Source organism: Salvelinus fontinalis, unplaced genomic scaffold (assembly GCF_029448725.1).
Source record: "Salvelinus fontinalis isolate EN_2023a unplaced genomic scaffold, ASM2944872v1 scaffold_0006, whole genome shotgun sequence".
NCBI lineage: Eukaryota > Metazoa > Chordata > Actinopteri > Salmoniformes > Salmonidae > Salvelinus > Salvelinus fontinalis.
The window spans coordinates 56985-79159 of NW_026600215.1; the positions used below are offsets into that span (position 1 = coordinate 56985).

Genomic DNA, 22175 nt, shown 5'->3' on the forward strand with positions numbered 1-22175 from the left:
CTGATTTTCATTTTCACTACAGTACAACGGTTTGATTTGTTTGATCTTAGCTAGCTACATAGCCGTCTTTGCATCAAACATAATTGTGTAGTTATTGAGGTTCGCCAGCCAGCTATTTTCGCCCTAACGTAACGCAACGTAGCCAACACTGCTAGCTAGCCAGCTTGCCACCGACTACTACTATACCAGACTGATGATGCAGAATACTACTGTACCAGACTGATGCAGAATACTACTGTACCAGACTGATGATGCAGAATACTACTGTACCAGACTGATGCAGAATACTACTATACCAGACTGATGCAGAATACTACTGTACCAGACTGATGATGCAGAAAACTACTGTACCAGACTGATGCAGAATACTACTGTACCAGACTGATGCAGAATACTACTGTACCAGACTGATGCAGAATACTACTATACCAGACTGATGCAGAATACTACTGTACCAGACTGATGATGCAGAATACTACTGTACCAGACTGATGCAGAATACTACTGTACCAGACTGATGCAGAATACTACTGTACCAGACTGATGCAGAATACTACTGTACCAGACTGATGCAGAATACTACTGTACCAGACTGATGCAGGAATCATATTCTGGTTTGGAGCGAGCGGTCGCATTTGCATTCGCTCTGCAGGTAGTATAACTTTTCATTTCATTTTCATTACAGTACAACGGTTTAATTTGTCTAACCTTAGCAATTTCTTCTTAGCTAGCTACTTAGCCGTCTGTGTATAAAAGATAATTGCGTAATTATCGTATTCCGTAGTCTATCGTAGTCCACACTGCTATCTGCCCAGCAGCTAGCAAACGTCCACCGTCTACCGAATAGTAGTATAAACTTTTCATTACATTTCATTATAGTACAACGGTCTGATTTTCATTTTCACTACAGTACAACGGTTTGATTTGTTTGATCTTAGCTAGCTACATAGCCGTCTTTGCATCAAACATAATTGTGTAGTTATTGAGGTTCGCCAGCCAGCTATTTTCGCCCTAACGTAACGCAACGTAGCCAACACTGCTAGCTAGCCAGCTTGCCACCGAATAGCAGCATTGTAGAAACGAGTGCATTACAACGGAACGACTTGATCAGTGTAGTGTTGGCTGACTACACAGTTGTCTTTGCTATCTTTGATTTGTATTTGTTCGATCTTAGCTAGCTACTTAGCTGGCTACATAGCCGTCTTTGTATCGGTGATAATTGTGTAGTTATCAAGGTTCGCTGAGGTTCGCTAGCCAGGTATTCTCGCCCTAACGTAACGTAACGTAGTCAACCCTGCTAGCTAGCCAGCTAGCCACCGATTAGCAGCACTGTAGAAACGATTACATTACAACGGAACGACTTGACTTGTGTAGTGTTAGCTAGCTACATAGTTTTCTTTGCTATCTTTTTATCTAAGATAATTGTGTAGCTTTGAGTAATTATCGGTTAGCTAGCCAGCTATTTTTCGCCTGCCGCGCTGCCGTCCTCCTACCTAGCCAACACTGCTAGCTAGCCAACTTCTACCGAATAGCAGCACTGTAGAAACTTACATTACAACGGAACGACTTGATTAGCGTAGTGTTAGCTAGTTGTCTTTGCTGTCCTTGTATCCATGATAATTGTGTAGTTTAGAGAAATTTAGTGAAATTGTCGAGGTTACCTAGCCAGCTTCACTTTCAACAACGTAGCCACTGCTAGCCAGGCTACTTCACCAGCCAGCAGTACTATATCATTTTAGTCAATAAGATCTTGTATTTTATTTTTATTTTTTTTGCAACGTAAGCTTAACTTTCTGAACATTCGAGACGTGTAGCCCACTTGTCATTCTAATCTCCTTTGCATTAGCGTAGCCTCTTCTGTAGCCTGTCAACCATGTGTCTGTCTATCCCTGTTCTCTCCTCTCTGCACAGACCATACAAACGCTTCACACCGCGTGGCCGCGCCCACCCTAACCTGGTGGTCCCAGCCCGCACGACCCACGTGGAGTTCCAGGTCTCCGGTAGCCTCTGGAACTGCCGATCTGCGGCCAACAAGGCAGAGCTCATCTCAGCCTATGCGTCCCTCCAGTCCCTCGACTTCCTGGCACTGACGGAAACATGGCTCACCACAGATAACACTGCTACTCCTACTGCTCTCTCTTCGTCTGCCCACGTGTTCTCGCACACCCCGAGACCTTCTGGTCAGCGGGGTGGTGGCACCGGGATCCTCATCTCTCCCAAGTGGTCATTCTCTCTTTCTCCCCTTACCCATCTGTCTATCGCCTCCTTTGAATTCCATGCTGTCACAGTTACCAGCCCTTTCAAGCTTAACATCCTTATCATTTATCGCCCTCCAGGTTCCCTTGGAGAGTTCATCAATGAGCTTGATGCCTTGATAAGCTCCTTTCCTGAGGACGGCTCACCTCTCACAGTTCTGGGTGACTTTAACCTCCCCATGTCTACCTTTGACTCATTCCTCTCTGCCTCCTTCTTTCCACTCCTCTCCTCTTTTGACCTCACCCTCTCACCTTCCCCCCCTACTCACAAGGCAGGCAATACGCTTGACCTCATCTTTACTAGATGCTGTTCTTCCACTAACCTCATTGCAACTCCCCTCCAAGTCTCCGACCACTACCTTGTATCCTTTTCCCTCTCGCTCTCATCCAACACTTCCCACACTGCCCCTACTCGGATGGTATCGCGCCGTCCCAACCTCCGCTCTCTCTCCCCCGCTACTCTCTCCTCTTCCATCCTATCATCTCTTCCCTCTGCCCAAACCTTCTCCAACCTATCTCCTGATTCTGCCTCCTCAACCCTCCTCTCCTCCCTTTCTGCATCCTTTGACTCTCTATGTCCCCTATCCTCCAGGCCGGCTCGGTCCTCCCCTCCCGCTCCGTGGCTCGACGACTCATTGCGAGCTCACAGAACAGGGCTCCGGGCAGCCGAGCGGAAATGGAGGAAAACTCGCCTCCCTGCGGACCTGGCATCCTTTCACTCCCTCCTCTCTACATTTTCCTCTTCTGTCTCTGCTGCTAAAGCCACTTTCTACCACTCTAAATTCCAAGCATCTGCCTCTAACCCTAGGAAGCTCTTTGCCACCTTCTCCTCCCTCCTGAATCCTCCTCCCCCTCCCCCCCCCCTCCTCCCTCTCTGCAGACGACTTCGTCAACCATTTTGAAAAGAAGGTCGACGACATCCGATCCTCGTTTGCTAAGTCAAACGACACCGCTGGTTCTGCTCACACTGCCCAACCCTGTGCTTTGACCTCTTTCTCCCCTCTCTCTCCAGATGAAATCTCGCGTCTTGTGACGGCCGGCCGCCCAACAACCTGCCCGCTTGACCCTATCCCCTCCTCTCTTCTCCAGACCATTTCCGGAGACCTTCTACCTTACCTCACCTCGCTCATCAACTCATCCTTGACCGCTGGCTACGTCCCTTCCGTCTTCAAGAGAGCGAGAGTTGCACCCCTTCTGAAAAAACCTACACTCGATCCCTCCGATGTCAACAACTACAGACCAGTATCCCTTCTTTCTTTTCTCTCCAAAACTCTTGAACGTGCCGTCCTTGGCCAGCTCTCCTGCTATCTCTCTCAGAATGACCTTCTTGATCCAAATCAGTCAGGTTTCAAGACTAGTCACTCAACTGAGACTGCTCTTCTCTGTATCACGGAGGCGCTCCGCACTGCTAAAGCTAACTCTCTCTCCTCTGCTCTCATCCTTCTAGACCTATCGGCTGCCTTTGATACTGTGAACCATCAGATCCTCCTCTCCACCCTCTCCGAGTTGGGCATCTCCGGCGCGGCCCACGCTTGGATTGCGTCCTACCTGACAGGTCGCTCCTACCAGGTGGCGTGGCGAGAATCTGTCTCCTCACCACGCGCTCTCACCACTGGTGTCCCCCAGGGCTCTGTTCTAGGCCCTCTCCTATTCTCGCTATACACCAAGTCACTTGGCTCTGTCATAACCTCACATGGTCTCTCCTATCATTGCTATGCAGACGACACACAATTAATCTTCTCCTTTCCCCCTTCTGATGACCAGGTGGCGAATCGCATCTCTGCATGTCTGGCAGACATATCAGTGTGGATGACGGATCACCACCTCAAGCTGAACCTCGGCAAGACGGAGCTGCTCTTCCTCCCGGGGAAGGACTGTCCGTTCCATGATCTCGCCATCACGGTTGACAACTCCATTGTGTCCTCCTCCCAGAGCGCTAAGAACCTTGGCGTGATCCTGGACAACACCCTGTCGTTCTCCACCAACATCAAGGCGGTGGCCCGTTCCTGTAGGTTCATGCTCTACAACATCCGCAGAGTACGACCCTGCCTCACACAGGAAGCGGCGCAGGTCCTAATCCAGGCACTTGTCATCTCCCGTCTGGATTACTGCAACTCGCTGTTGGCTGGGCTCCCTGCCTGTGCCATTAAACCCCTACAACTCATCCAGAACGCCGCAGCCCGTCTGGTGTTCAACCTTCCCAAGTTCTCTCACGTCACCCCGCTCCTCCGCTCTCTCCACTGGCTTCCAGTTGAAGCTCGCATCCGCTACAAGACCATGGTGCTTGCCTACGGAGCTGTGAGGGGAACGGCACCTCAGTACCTTCAGGCTCTGATCAGGCCCTACACCCAAACAAGGGCACTGCGTTCATCCACCTCTGGCCTGCTCGCCTCCCTACCACTGAGGAAGTACAGTTCCCGCTCAGCCCAGTCAAAACTGTTCGCTGCTCTGGCACCCCAATGGTGGAACAAACTCCCTCACGATGCCAGGACAGCGGAGTCAATCACCACCTTCCGGAGACACCTGAAACCCCACCTCTTCAAGGAATACCTAGGATAAAGCAATCCTTCTGCCCCCCCCCCCCCCCCCCCCCCCCCTCCCCCTTAAAAGATCTAGATGCACTATTGTAAAGTGGCTGTTCCACTGGATGTCATAAGGTGAATGCACCAATTTGTAAGTCGCTCTGGATAAGAGCGTCTGCTAAATGACTTAAATGTAATGTAATGTACTACTGTCCCAGACTGATGCAGAATACTACTCTACCAGACTGATGCAGAATACTACTGTACCAGACTGATGCAGAATACTACTGTACCAGACTGATGCAGAATACTACTGTCCCAGACTGATGCAGAATACTACTATACCAGACTGATGATGCAGAATACTACTGTACCAGACTGATGCAGAATACTACTGTACCAGACTGATGCAGAATACTACTGTACCAGACTGATGCAGAATACTACTGTACCAGACTGATGCAGAATACTACTGTACCAGACTGATGCAGAATACTACTGTACCAGAATGATGCAGAATACTACTGTACCAGACTGATGCAGAATACTACTGTCCCAGACTGATGCAGAATACTACTGTACCAGACTGATGCAGAATACTACTGTACCAGACTGATGCAGAATACTACTGTACCAGACTGATGCAGAATACTACTGTACCAGACTGATGCAGAATACTACTATATCACACTGATGCAGAATACTACTGTACCAGACTGATGCAGAATACTACTGTACCAGACTGATGATGCAGAATACTACTGTACCAGACTGATGCAGAATACTACTGTACCAGACTGATGCAGAATACTACTGTACCAGACTGATGCAGAATACTACTGTACCAGACTGATGCAGAATACTACTGTACCAGACTGATGCAGAATACTACTGTACCAGACTGATGATGCAGAATACTACTGTACCAGACTGATGCAGAATACTACTGTACCAGACTGATGCAGAATACTACTGTACCAGACTGATGCAGAATACTACTGTACCAAACTGATGCAGAATACTACTGTACCAGACTGATGCAGAATACTACTGTACCAGACTGATGCAGAATACTACTGTACCAGACTGATGATGCAGAATACTACTGTACCAGACTGATGCAGAATACTACTATATCACACTGATGCAGAATACTACTGTACCAGACTGATGCAGAATACTACTGTACCAGACTGATGATGCAGAATACTACTGTACCAGACTGATGCAGAATACTACTGTACCAGACTGATGCAGAATACTACTGTACCAGACTGATGATGCAGAATACTACTGTACCAGACTGATGCAGAATACTACTGTACCAGACTGATGCAGAATACTACTGTACCAGACTGATGCAGAATACTACTGTACCAAACTGATGCAGAATACTACTGTACCAGACTGATGATGCAGAATACTACTGTACCAGACTGATGCAGAATACTACTGTACCAGACTGATGCAGAATACTACTGTACCAGACTGATGCAGAATACTACTGTACCAAACTGATGCAGAATACTACTGTACCAGACTGATGATGCAGAATACTACTGTACCAGACTGATGCAGAATACTACTATACCAGACTGATGCAGAATACTACTGTACCAGACTGATGCAGAATACTACTGTACCAGACTGATGCAGAATACTACTGTACCAGACTGATGATGCAGAATACTACTGTACCAGACTGATGCAGAATACTACTGTACCAGACTGATGCAGAATACTACTGTACCAGACTGATGATGCAGAATACTACTGTACCAGACTGATGCAGAATACTACTGTACCAGACTGATGCAGAATACTACTATACCAGACTGATGCAGAATACTACTGTACCAGACTGATGATGCAGAATACTACTGTACCAGACTGATGCAGAATACTACTGTACCAGACTGATGCAGAATACTACTGTACCAAACTGATGCAGAATACTACTGTACCAGACTGATGCAGAATACTACTGTACCAGACTGATGATGCAGAATACTACTGTACCAGACTGATGCAGAATACTACTGTACCAGACTGATGCAGAATACTACTGTACCAAACTGATGCAGAATACTACTGTACCAGACTGATGCAGAATACTACTGTACCAGACTGATGATGCAGAATACTACTGTACCAGACTGATGCAGAATACTACTGTACCAGACTGATGCAGAATACTACTGTACCAAACTGATGCAGAATACTACTGTACCAGACTGATGCAGAATACTACTGTACCAGACTGATGATGCAGAATACTACTGTACCAGACTGATGCAGAATACTACTGTACCAGACTGATGCAGAATACTACTGTACCAGACTGATGCAGAATACTACTGTACCAGACTGATGCAGAATACTACTGTACCAGACTGATGCAGAATACTACTGTACCAGACTGATGATGCAGAATACTACTGTACCAGACTGATGCAGAATACTACTGTACCAGACTGATGCAGAATACTACTGTACCAGACTGATGATGCAGAATACTACTGTACCAGACTGATGCAGAATACTACTGTACCAGACTGATGATGCAGAATACTACTGTACCAGACTGATGCAGAATACTACTGTACCAGACTGATGATGCAGAATACTACTGTACCAGACTGATGCAGAATACTACTGTACCAGACTGATGCAGAATACTACTGTACCAGACTGATGATGCAGAATACTACTGTACCAGACTGATGCAGAATACTACTGTACCAGACTGATGATGCAGAATACTACTGTACCAGACTGATGCAGAATACTACAGTACCAGACTGATGCAGAATACTACTGTACCAGACTGATGCAGAATACTACTGTACCAGACTGATGCAGAATACTACTGTACCAGACTGATGCAGAATACTACTGTACCAGACTGATGATGCAGAATACTACTGTACCAGACTGATGCAGAATACTACTGTACCAGACTGATGATGCAGAATACTACTGTACCAGACTGATGCAGAATACTACTGTACCAGACTGATGCAGAATACTACTGTACCAGACTGATGCAGAATACTACTGTACCAGACTGATGCAGAATACTACTGTACCAGACTGATGATGCAGAATACTACTGTACCAGACTGATGCAGAATACTACTGTACCAGACTGATGCAGAATACTACTGTACCAGACTGATGCAGAATACTACTGTACCAGACTGATGCAGAATACTACTATACCAGACTGATGCAGAATACTACTGTACCAGACTGATGCAGAATACTACTGTACCAGACTGATGCAGAATACTACTGTACCAGACTGATGATGCAGAATACTACTGTACCAGACTGATGCAGAATACTACTGTACCAGACTGATGCAGAATACTACTGTACCAGACTGATGCAGAATACTACTGTACCAGACTGATGCAGAATACTACTGTACCAGACTGATGCAGAATACTACTGTACCAGACTGATGCAGAATACTACTGTACCAGACTGATGCAGAATACTACTGTACCAGACTGATGCAGAATACTACTGTACCAGACTGATGCAGAATACTACTGTACCAGACTGATGATGCAGAATACTACTGTACCAGACTGATGCAGAATACTACTGTACCAGACTGATGCAGAATACTACTGTACCAGACTGATGCAGAATACTACTGTACCAGACTGATGCAGAATACTACTGTACCAGACTGATGATGCAGAATACTACTGTACCAGACTGATGCAGAATACTACTGTACCAGACTGATGATGCAGAATACTACTGTACCAGACTGATGCAGAATACTACTGTACCAGACTGATGCAGAATACTACTGTACCAGACTGATGCAGAATACTACTGTACCAGACTGATGCAGAATACTACTGTACCAGACTGATGATGCAGAATACTACTGTACCAGACTGATGCAGAATACTACTGTACCAGACTGATGCAGAATACTACTGTACCAGACTGATGCAGAATACTACTGTACCAGACTGATGCAGAATACTACTATACCAGACTGATGATGCAGAATACTACTATACCAGACTGATGCAGAATACTACTGTACCAGACTGATGCAGAATACTACTGTACCAGACTGATGCAGAATACTACTGTACCAGACTGATGCAGAATACTACTGTACCAGACTGATGATGCAGAATACTACTGTACCAGACTGATGCAGAATACTACTGTACCAGACTGATGCAGAATACTACTGTACCAGACTGTCTGCAGTGCTGCTTATGCGTGTAATGCTTTTCATAACAATTATGTCATTTAGCAGACACTCTACTGTTTAAATATACATTGTAGTCATTTAGCAGACACTCTACTGTTTAAATATACATTGTAGTCATTTAGCAGACAGCCAGCCAGTCAGTCATTCAGCCAGCCAGAGTCAGTCAGCCAGCCAGCCAGTCAGTTATTCAGACAGCCAGTCATTCAGCCAGAACAGCCAGTTAGCCAGCCAGCCAGAGTCAGTCAGCCAGCCAGCCAGTCAGTCATTCAGCCAGTCAGAGTCAGTCATTCAACCAGTCAGCCAGCCAGTCATTCAGCCAGCCAGAGTCAGTCATTCAACCAGTCAGCCAGCCAGTCAGCCAACCACCAGCCAGTCAGCCAGCCAGTCAGTCAGTCAGTCAGTCAGCCAGCCAGTCAGTCATTCAGCCAGTCATTCAGCCAGCCAGAGTCAGTCATTCAACCAGTCAGCCAGCCAGTCAGCCAACCACCAGCCAGCAAGTCAGTCAGTCAGCCAGCCAGTCAGTCAGTCAGTCAGCCAGCCTTTCACTTTTCTCTTTCTCTACATGGTATTCTTATCATTGTCAAAGCATCATACTTGTAATTCATCATGTAGTACCAACAGCAGAACTAGATAGCCACACAGTGCTTGAACAATATTGATATGTTAAGGACTATCAATCAACTCCTCTGTGCCAACCTAGCGAATGCTAATTTGGAGTTTTGACACCATCATCATTATCTCTCTGTGTTCCATAGGTGAGTGATACCTCTGGCTCCGATTAGGATCTACGGTGTTATACGGTAGTATAATGGCCCTCCTTTACCAAGGTAGTCATTCACACAAACACGCACACACCATCTCTCTCTCTCTCTCACATGCACACACACACACACACACACACACACACACACACACACACACACACACACACACACACACACACACACACACACACACACACACACACACACACACACACACACACACACACACACACACACACACACACACACACACACACCAGCTCATAGCCGTCCTGTTTCAGTGTTACACAACCAGACTGACACACATCATCTGTTTCAGTGTTACACAACCACACTGACACACATCACCTGTTTCAGTGTTACACAACCAGACTGACACACATCATCTGTTTCAGTGTTACACAACCAGACTGACACACATCACCTGTTTCAGTGTTACACAACCAGACTGACACACATCACCCCTCCCATCTGTTTCAGTGTTACACAACCAGGCATCACCCCTCCCATCTGTTTCAGTGTTACACAACCAGACTGACACACATCACCTGTTTCAGTGTTACACAACCATACTGACACACATCACCTGTTTCAGTGTTACACAACCAGACTGACACACATCACCTGTTTCAGTGTTACACAACCATACTGACACACATCACCCCTCCCATCTGTTTCAGTGTTACACAACCAGACTGACACACATCACCTGTTTCAGTGTTACACAACCAGACTGACACACATCACCCCTCCCATCTGTTTCAGTGTTACACAACCACACTGACACACATCACCTGTTTCAGTGTTACACAACCAGGCATCACCCCTCCCATCTGTTTCAGTGTTACACAACCATACTGACACACATCACCGCTCCCATCTGTTTCTGAACAATATCTGTATTTTATGTGAGCTGGTAAACCTGCTGGAGTGTTTGTACAGCTTCATTGTGTTGGTGTTATAAGAGTAATAACATGTATGGGATATGTGGCTGAATAACTCTTCTGTTTGGCTGTACCCTCCCTTGTATTCATTGTGAGCACAAATGTGTCTCAGCTCCTTTATCAAACTCTCTGTACTGCTTTAGGTCGCAAACATTGCTGTGTTTCTATGGGAATAAAACTCGACTGTTGTGTAAAACCCTCTAGCTGTGTTCACTTAAAGTTTATATTTATTTTCTTTTCGTGCTTGACAGCTTGGCCTGTATAAGCAGCATTCGGTTACACCTTTTCAATTGTGTACAGTCAACCATATAATGCAGTATTTCCCAAGAGAAACGTGATCTAGGCTACATTGGTAGTTTTATGCCTGTAGGCTAGGCCTGGCTCTCGGCTAGGCTACAATCTGATAGTTATAACTCGCCTATGTAATAAACCAAACTGAGATGTGTAGGCTAATATATACTTTATAAAATGATGGTTGAGAAAACACGGAAGGCATTATCATCTAACATTATTTATTTACTAGTTAAGTTTAAATACAATTTTTGTTTAGTTTACGTTGATTTTAGTTTTAACTCATTAACAACCAAGACACATACAGTATTTTCTCATATTTGACAAGTCAAACAAAACGCGTCCCGAACCTTACCAGCAGGAGTCTCTCAATCCTGTGTTATTTTGGTGAGGGGCTCTGGAGAAAATGTTGATGAGAAAATAACTTATCTACGGCGGAAGTACAGGGAAAGTGGGAGGAAAGAAAGTTTCGACAATTCTAGATTGCGAATAACACCGGTATAGCATGATGAAAACACACTTCTGTTAGGTAAATACTTTTATGATCGGAAAATAACTTAAACATAGTTTATTGTGCGGGACACATAGTCTTACTTTCGAGTTCACAATGGGACTCCCAACTCTGGAGTTTAGCGATTCTTTTCTGGATAGCCCTGATTTCAGAGAACGGCTAAAATATCACGAAATAGAGTTGGACCGGACAAACAAATTCATCAAAGAACTGATCAAAGACGGGAATATGTTGATAACGGCGCTAAAGAGTAAGTAGCGTTCTCATCCTCTTCATTGTGATCATCTTCAAATGTCTAACTTCAAACTGTGTTGCATTGTATCAGATAAACAGTTACTTGAATGTCTAGATTGTGTGTTATCACATTTTGGAACAAAGCGTTTTTGTGTTAAAGATAACCCGATATACTATTATTAAAGTGTAGCCTAATGGTTTGTCACATATCCTCTCACCATCCAATCGGCGTCGAGTATCCTCTTTGAACCCGTCGCGTCGACGTTTATGGCACGAGAATCTTTACGCCGCTGAAGTGGAAAATTTTCACTTTTACTACGCGCCCCCGTCAAGCACCGATAATAAGTGGACATTACATCTGTTCATGTTATTTTCCACTTTCTCCTTTTCCTTTCTATAATTATCTTTTTAAATCCATGAATACAATTCCATCGGATTTTACCATTTCAAGTTTGATAAAAAAAAAGTAAAGACTGAAAAAGATTGAATTCCCGAGAGGAAGAGAGAGAGCAATCAGAGCCATTACAGGAGATGATGCTGGGGGGGGTAAGGGGTAAGGCCCTCCCCAGGCCCCCCAGGCCTCTTTTTAATTTAATTTAATTTTTTACCTTTATTTAACTAGGCAAGTCAGTTAAGAACAAATTCTTATTTACAAATACAGCCTACGCCGGCCAAACCCGGACGACGCTGGGCCAATTGTCCCTATGGGACTCCCAATCACAGCCGGTTGTGATACAGCCTGGAATCGAACCAGTGTGTCTGTAGTGACGCCCCAAGCACTGAGATGCAGTGCCTTAGACTGCTGCGCCTCTCGGGAGGCCTCTTCAATCACTCTACAGAAGAAAGAAATAAGAATGGTTACAGTATGGAACCATGTTCGCCATGCGTTAGGTACTAACACGTCCTCATAGCTACTATGAGTTAGCAGAGTGTGGGAATATATCTCTGTTAAGTGGCCTTTTAAAAGAGTTCAGATACATTGGGATAGTTTCCAAACGGGATAGTAGTTTCCTACCCCTGTTCTGCAAACCAAGCCGATAACCAATACTCACTGGTGACTCAGTTGAGTCTGTTCTACAGTAATTCAACACCGTGTTATCCTTATATTCAATACCACAGTGGAAAAGAGACAGACAGACAGACTACAGTGGAAAAGAGACAGACAGACAAACAGACTACAGTGGAAAAGAGACAGACAGACAGACAGACTACAGTGGAAAAGAGACAGACAGACAGACAGACTACAGTGGAAAAGAGACAGACAGACAGACTACAGTGGAAAAGAGACAGACAGACAGACAGACAGACAGACAGACAGACTACAGTGGAAAAGAGACAGACAGACAGACTACAGTGGAAAAGAGACAGACAGACAGACTACAGTGGAAAAGAGACAGACAGATAGACAGACAGACTACAGTGGAAAGGAGACAGACAGACAGACTACAGTGGAAAAGAGACAGACAGACAGACTACAGTGGAAGGTTACTGTTTCTATTCAGTCTCTTGTTTTATCAGAGTTGTATGACTCCAGGGTCGTTTGGAACAGCAACACGATCAACACTATCCCCCTCTCAGCACATTACTGAAGTCTTCCCAGGGAAGACAAAGGAATCTAACCGCTAGTTGTTTGGTCCTCTTGTTTTAGCAGTAACCAGAAATATAGTCCCTGTTTAGATGGTGACGTGACTACCCACCATAAGGAGACCTAATGCCCCAATGGTGTTTTTGAAGCAGTCACACAACATTGCTGTTTAAGTAGCCTACTGCGGTCCTTATTTTACCGTCTCTCAGTGGTTTCAATGTGTTGGTGCAGTAAGAATATCTTATATCTGGATATCTCTTATCGCCTTGACTCGTATCTCTATTCATATCTAGCCCCTAATGGAAAACTCTTGCTGGTAAACATTATTTACCATTCGTTTCTATTAGGCACAAAATAATCTGAAACAACAAAAAAAAACAGCAAATGCATCCAAGAAATGTGTCGAGTCACAAGCTTCATGTAGTCCTTGCATGCTATGAATATTGGACCAAATACTTAACTTTTTTGCGCCAAAATGCAAATTCCTTCCGTTTGAGTTATGTTATAATTTTATTTTTTGTTGTTGTGAAACTATACCTAAACATTATGTGAAACTATACCTAAAGGCTATGTGAAACTATACCTAAAGGCTATGTGAAACTATACCTAAAGGCTATGTGAAACTATACCTAAAGGCTATGTGAAACTATACCTAAAGGCTATGTGAAACTATACCTAAAGGCTGTGTGAAACTATACCTAAAGGCTATGTGAAACTATACCTAAAGGCTATGTGAAACTATACCTAAAGGCTATGTGAAACTATACCTAAAGGCTATGTGAAACTATACCTAAAGGCTATGTGAAACTATACCTAAAGGCTATGTGAAACTATACCTAAAGGCTATGTGAAACTATACCTAAAGGCTGTGTGAAACTATACCTAAAGGCTGTGTGAAACTATACCTAAAGGCTATGTGAAACTATACCTAAAGGCTATGTGAAACTATACCTAAAGGCTATGTGAAACTATACCTAAAGGCTATGTGAAACTATACCTAAAGGCTATGTGAAACTATACCTAAAGGCTATGTGAAACTATACCTAAAGGCTGTGTGAAACTATACCTAAAGGCTATGTGAAACTATACCTAAAGGCTATGTGAAACTATACCTAAAGGCTATGTGAAACTATACCTAAAGGCTATGTGAAACTATACCTAAAGGCTATGTGAAACTATACCTAAAGGCTGTGTGAAACTATACCTAAAGGCTATGTGAAACTATACCTAAAGGCTATGTGAAACTATACCTAAAGGCTATGTGAAACTATACCTAAAGGCTATGTGAAACTATACCTAAAGGCTATGTGAAACTATACCTAAAGGCTGTGTGAAACTATACCTAAAGGCTATGTGAAACTATACCTAAAGGCTATGTGAAACTATACCTAAAGGCTATGTGAAACTATACCTAAAGGCTATGTGAAACTATACCTAAAGGCTATGTGAAACTATACCTAAAGGCTGTGTGAAACTATACCTAAAGGCTATGTGAAACTATACCTAAAGGCTATGTGAAACTATACCTAAAGGCTGTGTGAAACTATACCTAAAGGCTGTGTGAAACTATACCTAAAGGCTATGTGAAACTATACCTAAAGGCTATGTGAAACTATACCTAAAGGCTATGTGAAACTATACCTAAAGGCTATGTGAAACTATACCTAAAGGCTATGTGAAACTATACCTAAAGGCTATGTGAAACTATACCTAAAGGCTATGTGAAACTATACCTAAAGGCTATGTGAAACTATACCTAAAGGCTATGTGAAACTATACCTAAAGGCTGTGTGAAACTATACCTAAAGGCTGTGTGAAACTATACCTAAAGGCTATGTGAAACTATACCTAAAGGCTATGTGAAACTATACCTAAAGGCTATGTGAAACTATACCTAAAGGCTATGTGAAACTATACCTAAAGGCTATGTGAAACTATACCTAAAGGCTGTGTGAAACTATACCTAAAGGCTATGTGAAACTATACCTAAAGGCTATGTGAAACTATACCTAAAGGCTGTGTGAAACTATACCTAAAGGCTATGTGAAACTATACCTAAAGGCTATGTGAAACTATACCTAAAGGCTATGTGAAACTATACCTAAAGGCTATGTGAAACTATACCTAAAGGCTATGTGAAACTATACCTAAAGGCTATGTGAAACTATACCTAAAGGCTGTGTGAAACTATACCTAAAGGCTATGTGAAACTATACCTAAAGGCTATGTGAAACTATACCTAAAGGCTATGTGAAACTATACCTAAAGGCTATGTGAAACTATACCTAAAGGCTGTGTGAAACTATACCTAAAGGCTATGTGAAACTATACCTAAAGGCTATGTGAAACTATACCTAAAGGCTATGTGAAACTATACCTAAAGGCTATGTGAAACTATACCTAAAGGCTATGTGAAACTATACCTAAAGGCTGTGTGAAACTATACCTAAAGGCTATGTGAAACTATACCTAAAGGCTATGTGAAACTATACCTAAAGGCTATGTGAAACTATACCTAAAGGCTGTGTGAAACTATACCTAAAGGCTATGTGAAACTATACCTAAAGGCTGTGTGAAACTATACCTAAAGGCTATGTGAAACTATACCTAAAGGCTGTGTGAAACTATACCTAAAGGCTATGTGAAACTATACCTAAAGGCTATGTGAAACTATACCTAAAGGCTGTGTGAAACTATACCTAAAGGCTGTGTGAAACTATACCTAAAGGCTATGTGAAACTATACCTAAAGGCTGTGTGAAACTATACCTAAAGGCTATGTGAAACTATACCTAAAGGCTATGTGAAACTATACCTAAAGGCTATGTGAAACTATACCTAAAGGCTATGTGAAACTATACCTAAAGGCTATGTGAAACTATACCTAAAGGCTATGTGAAACTATACCTAAAGGCTGTGTGAAACTATACCTAAAGGCTGTGTGAAACTATACCTAAAGGCTGTGTGAAACTATACCTAAAGGCTATGTGAAACTATACCTAAAGGCTATGTGAAACTATACCTAAAGGCTATGTGAAACTATACCTAAAGGCTATGTGAAACTATACCTAAAGGCTATGTGAAACTATACCTAAAGGCTATGTGAAACTATACCTAAAGGCTATGTGAAACTATACCTAAAGGCTATGTGAAACTATACCTAAAGGCTATGTGAAACTATACCTAAAGGCTATGTGAAACTATACCTAAAGGCTGTGTGAAACTATACCTAAAGGCTGTGTGAAACTATACCTAAAGGCTGTGTGAAACTATACCTAAAGGCTATGTGAAACTATACCTAAAGGCTATGTGAAACTATACCTAAAGGCTATGTGAAACTATACCTAAAGGCTATGTGAAACTATACCTAAAGGCTATGTGAAACTATACCTAAAGGCTATGTGAAACTATACCTAAAGGCTATGTGAAACTATACCTAAAGGCTATGTGAAACTATACCTAAAGGCTATGTGAAACTATACCTAAAGGCTATGTGAAACTATACCTAAAGGCTATGTGAAACTATACCTAAAGGGAGCGCGGATCAGTTGGAGCACGGATCAGTTGGAGCACGGATCAGTTGGAGCACGGATCAGTTGGAGCCTGGATCAGTTGGAGCATGGATCAGTTGGAGCCTGGATCAGTTGGAGCACGGATCAGTTGGAGCGTGGATCAGTTGGAGCATGGATCAGTTGGAACCTGGATCAGTTGGAGCATGGATCAGTTGGAGCCTGGATCAGTTGGAGCATGGATCAGTTGGAGCCTGGATCAGTTGGAGCCTGGATCAGTTGCAGCCTGGATCAGTTGGAGCATGGATCAGTTGGAGCCTGGATCAGTTGGAGCCTGGATCAGTTGGAGCGCGGATCAGTTGGAGCATGGATCAGTTGGAGCCTGGATCAGTTGGAGCACGGATCAGTTGGAGCCTGGATCAGTTGGAGCACGGATCAGTTGGAGCACGGATCAGTTGGAGCCTGGATCAGTTGGAGCCTGGATCAGTTGGAGCATGGATCAGTTGGAGCCTGGATCAGTTGGAGCCTGGATCAGTTGGAGCGCGGATCAGTTGGAGCGCGGATCAGTTGGAGCCTGGATCAGTTGGAGCACGGATCAGTTGGAGCGTGGATCAGTTGGAGCATGGATCAGTTGGAGCGTGGATCAGTTGGAGCACGGATCAGTTGGAGCACGGATCAGTTGGAGCGTGGATCAGTTGGAGCATGGATCAGTTGGAGCCTGGATCAGTTGGAGCCTGGATCAGTTGGAGCCTGGATCAGTTGGAGCACGGATCAGTTGGAGCACGGATCAGTTGGAGCGTGGATCAGTTGGAGCCTGGATCAGTTGGAGCCTGGATCAGTTGGAGCACGGATCAGTTGGAGCACGGATCAGTTGGAGCGTGGATCAGTTGGAGCCTGGATCAGTTGGAGCACGGATCAGTTGGAGCGTGGATCAGTTGGAGCCTGGATCAGTTGGAGCACGGATCAGTTGGAGCACGGATCAGTTGGAGCGTGGATCAGTTGGAGCGTGGATCAGTTGGAGCCTGGATCAGTTGGAGCCTGGATCAGTTGGAGCACGGATCAGTTGGAGCACGGATCAGTTGGAGCGTGGATCAGTTGGAGCATGGATCAGTTGGAGCCTGGATCAGTTGGAGCACGGATCAGTTGGAGCGTGGATCAGTTGGAGCATGGATCAGTTGGAACCTGGATCAGTTGGAGCATGGATCAGTTGGAGCCTGGATCAGTTGGAGCATGGATCAGTTGGAGCCTGGATCAGTTGGAGCCTGGATCAGTTGCAGCCTGGATCAGTTGGAGCATGGATCAGTTGGAGCCTGGATCAGTTGGAGCCTGGATCAGTTGGAGCGCGGATCAGTTGGAGCGCGGATCAGTTGGAGCCTGGATCAGTTGGAGCACGGATCAGTTGGAGCCTGGATCCAAATGAAAGTTTACGAAACGTAGCGGCCCTTCTCAGTTGCATATTCAGGCTTGTACACATTCCGAAGCATTCATCAATGGAAGCTTCGATGGAAAGAATGTGCGGAAATATGACCAACCACGTAAAAGAACTACGCAAAATGTATTGAAATTAATGGTAGAGATTATTTGGGCTGAAGCGAGAGAAAATGAACTCACAACTTCATGAATGAAATGTTGCCATTGCACAGCTCATATGTTGCCTTTTATCTTGATATGTTAACAAATACATACTGTGTTATTTTGGTTTACCTGCCTACAATACCCACTGAAGTGTGCATAGATCCTAACTCCATAGTAAGTCAATAGGGCTAACTGGATAACTAGCTAGCCAGGAATAATTGGTATCTAGCTAGCTACGAATAATTGACAGCTAGTTATCTACCTTTCATAACATTCGTTTTAGGTTGTGTTTGCCTGTTAAACTAACTAACTAGCTATATTATTACTAGATTAATTGTTCATTTGTAGCGTAGCTAGTAACATATTATATTGGCAGTGGACAGTGGACACTATTAACGTGTTTTTAGGGCCCATAATGCAATTCTTCCGAAAATGGGCGTATCTTCACAACATTTTCAGATTTGAAGAAAATGGCAGAAAATAAGCAGCCGAAGTCCGACGAGAGTGGATACAAATTAATTGCTTTAACTAATTATAACAAATGTCAAGAAAATGTTGAGCAATGTATAAAGTAATTACTTTTCAAAGTTACATGTTATGTTGGCTGACAATTTGTTAGCTACGCTATCCTTACGAACGACATAGCATTACAGCAGCATGTACCGGTATGTTAGCTACGCTATCCTTACGAATCACATAGCATTACAGCAGTATGTACCGATATGTTAGCTACTCTGTCCTTACGAACCACATAGCATTACAGCGGTATGTACCGGTATGTTAGCTACTCTATCCTTACGACTGGCATAGCATTACAGCAGTATGTACCGGTATGTTAGCTACGCTGTCCTTACGACTGGCATAGCATTACAGCAGTATGTACCGGTATGTTAGCTACGCTGTCCTTACGACTGGCATAGCATTACAGCAGTATGTACCGGTATGTTAGCTAGTTACCTAATGTTAGTTGTCTACTAATATGTCGAGTTTGCCAGTATATTAACTATATGCTATCTAACTAACTACCCAATGTTCATTGACTTGATTATTCACGTCATTCTTAGCTTAGCTAAGTGGTATAGTCATTGTGCGTTCTCAATGGACATTGTTAATTTGATGCGTTCGTAAGTTTGCTCTGGCTATGTACCCCGATTTCAGAGCACTCTCGTCAGAGTGTGCCAAAGCTCAGAATATCTGATGAATTTACGAACACTCAACACCCGTTGAATATGGCCGGTGTCGGTAAACGTCGACAAAAAAAGCGTAATTAAATTGTTGCCAGCAGCACAGGTACAGTCGCCAACGCTCTGGATAACATGAAAACAGCCTAACCAGCTCTGCTAGCCAGCTCTGCTAACCAGCTCTGCTAGCCAGCTCTGCTAACCAGCTCTGCTAGCCAGCTCTGCTAACCAGCTCTGCTAACCAGCTCTGCTAGCCAGCTCTGCTAACCAGCTCTGCTAGCCAGCTCTGCTAACCAGCTCTGCTAGCCAGCTCTGCTAACCAGCTCTGCTAGCCAGCTCTGCTAACCAGCTCTGCTAACCAGCTCTGCTAGCCAGCTCTGCTAACCAGCTCTGCTAACCAGCTCTGCTAGCCAGCTCTGCTAACCAGCTCTGCTAACCAGCTCTGCTAGCCAGCTCTGCTAACCAGCTCTGCTAACCAGCTCTGCTAACCAGCTCTGCTAGCCAGCTCTGCTAACCAGCTCTGCTAACCAGCTCTGCTAGCCAGCTCTGCTAACCAGCTCTGCTAACCAGCTCTGCCAGGGAGAGTAAAATGGTCAGAGTGAGGTGTTCTCTCATTTGTGTCTGGAAGTGGCTAGCAAGCTAGCCAACGTTAGCCAGTTAGCTTGGGTGCTTGACTGCCGTTGTGAGGTGAGAACGTTCGGATCAACCCTCCTCATTGGCCAGAACATCCACTGTGCGCTCTGAACGCTCCGAGAGCGAAACGCTCTGAATTTACCAACGGACAATCTGACAATTTCTGAATTTACCAACGGACAATCTGACAACCTCTGAATTTACAAACGCCCAGAGCGCACTCAGAACGCACTCTGGCACTCCAGTTTGAATTTACGAACATGAAGTCTAGCAAGAGGTTACATAGCAACCGCATCTACTTCTGGTAGACAGGCTTAGCACTAGAACGCTCAACTGAAAGGGTACCTTTCGTTTACAGTATACTAAAATTACCTAATCAAGATTCTCTGGTCTGATGAAACCAAGATTAAACTCTTTGTCCCGAATGCCAAGCGTCACGTCTGGAGGAAACCTGGCACCATCCCTGCGGTGAAGCATGGTGGTGGCCCCATCCCTACGGTGAAGCATGGTGGTGGCACCATCCCTACGGTGAAGCATGGTGGTGGCACCATCCCTTTTTCAGCGGCAGGGACTGGGAGATTTGTCAGGATCGAGGGAAAGATGAACGGAGCAAAGTACAGAGTGATCCTTGGTGAAAACCTGCTCCAGAGTGCACCGGAACTCAGACTGGGGCGAAGGTACACCTTCCAACAGGACAATGAGCCTAAGCACACAGCCAAGACAAAGCAGGAGTGGCTTCGGGACAAGTCTCTGAATGTCCTTGAGTGGCCTGGACTTGAACCCGATCGAACATCTCTGGAGAGATCTGGAAATAGCTGTGCAGAGATGCTCTCCATCCAACCTGACAGAGCTTGAGAGAGTCTGTAGAGAAGAATGGGAGAAACTCCCCAAATACAGGTGTGCAAAACTTGTAGCGTTGTCACGCCCTGGCCTTAGTCTTCTTTGTTTTCTTTATTATTTTAGTTAGGTCAGGGTGTGACATGGGGAATGTTTGTGTTTTGTCTCGTCTTGGGTGGTTATATGGTAAAGGGGGTGTTGGGTTTAGTGTATGGGGTTGTGTATAGTGAATGTGTCTAGGTATGTCTATGGTTGCCTGAGTGGTTCTCAATCAGAGACAGCTGTCTTTCATTTGTCTCTGATTGGGAGCCATATTTAAGGCAGCCATAGGCATTATGCGTTTGTGGGTAATTGTCTATGTATAACGTTTGTAGCTTTTGTAGTGCACCTACGTTTGTAGCTTCACGGTCGTTTGTTGTTTTGTTTAGTTTTGTCATAAGTGTTCGTTTCGTGTTTCACTCTTCTCTAAATAAAGAGAATGTATTTTTCACACGCTGCGCCTTGGTCCACTCTTTCTCATCAAGACGATCGTGACAAGCGTCATACACAACGAGGCTGTAGTTGCCGCCAAAGATGCTTCAAGAAAGTACTGAGTAAAAGGTCTGAATACTTATGTAAATCTAATATGTTTTTTGTTTTTAATACATCTGCAAAAATTTCTAAAATCCTGTTTTTGCTTTGTCATTATGGTTTATTGTGTGTAGATTAATGAGGGGGGGGGGGGATGATTTAATACGTTTTAGAATAAGGCTGTAACGTAAAACTACATGTGGAAAAAAGTCAAGGTGTCTGAATACTTTCCGAAGGCACTGTATATGCTCAGGTGTAGGGATTTATGGGAGTTGAAGATGGCTGCCTGTCTCTGCAGGGGTTAGTTAGGGTTACTATGAGCCCTAGGAGTTAGTCAGACTGATATTCATTCTTTATATTCATATGAGCGGTGAAGCATGGTGCTCCAGAATCTCATTGGATGATTTGTATATATTTTTTTAAATTCCGGCACCTGCTCCAAGTGCCTTAATATAAAAAACATGCAGTGGATCTTCTGCTTCCTGCCTCTTCCTGCTTCTTCCTGCCTCTTCCTGC

At 44.2% G+C, this 22175-nt stretch overlaps 1 protein-coding gene across 1 annotated transcript in view; it reads left to right on the top strand.

Annotated features, from left to right (window-relative positions):
- Window positions 1-11393: 11393 nt before the first annotated feature.
- Window positions 11394-22175, top strand: part of LOC129842021 (rho GTPase-activating protein 42) — a 197385-nt gene continuing 186603 nt past the window's right edge. The window contains exon 1 of the mRNA XM_055910395.1: window positions 11394-11786. Within this exon, the coding sequence (XP_055766370.1) occupies window positions 11633-11786 (154 nt within the window). The 5' untranslated portion in view covers window positions 11394-11632. The remainder of the gene's footprint in view (window positions 11787-22175) is intronic.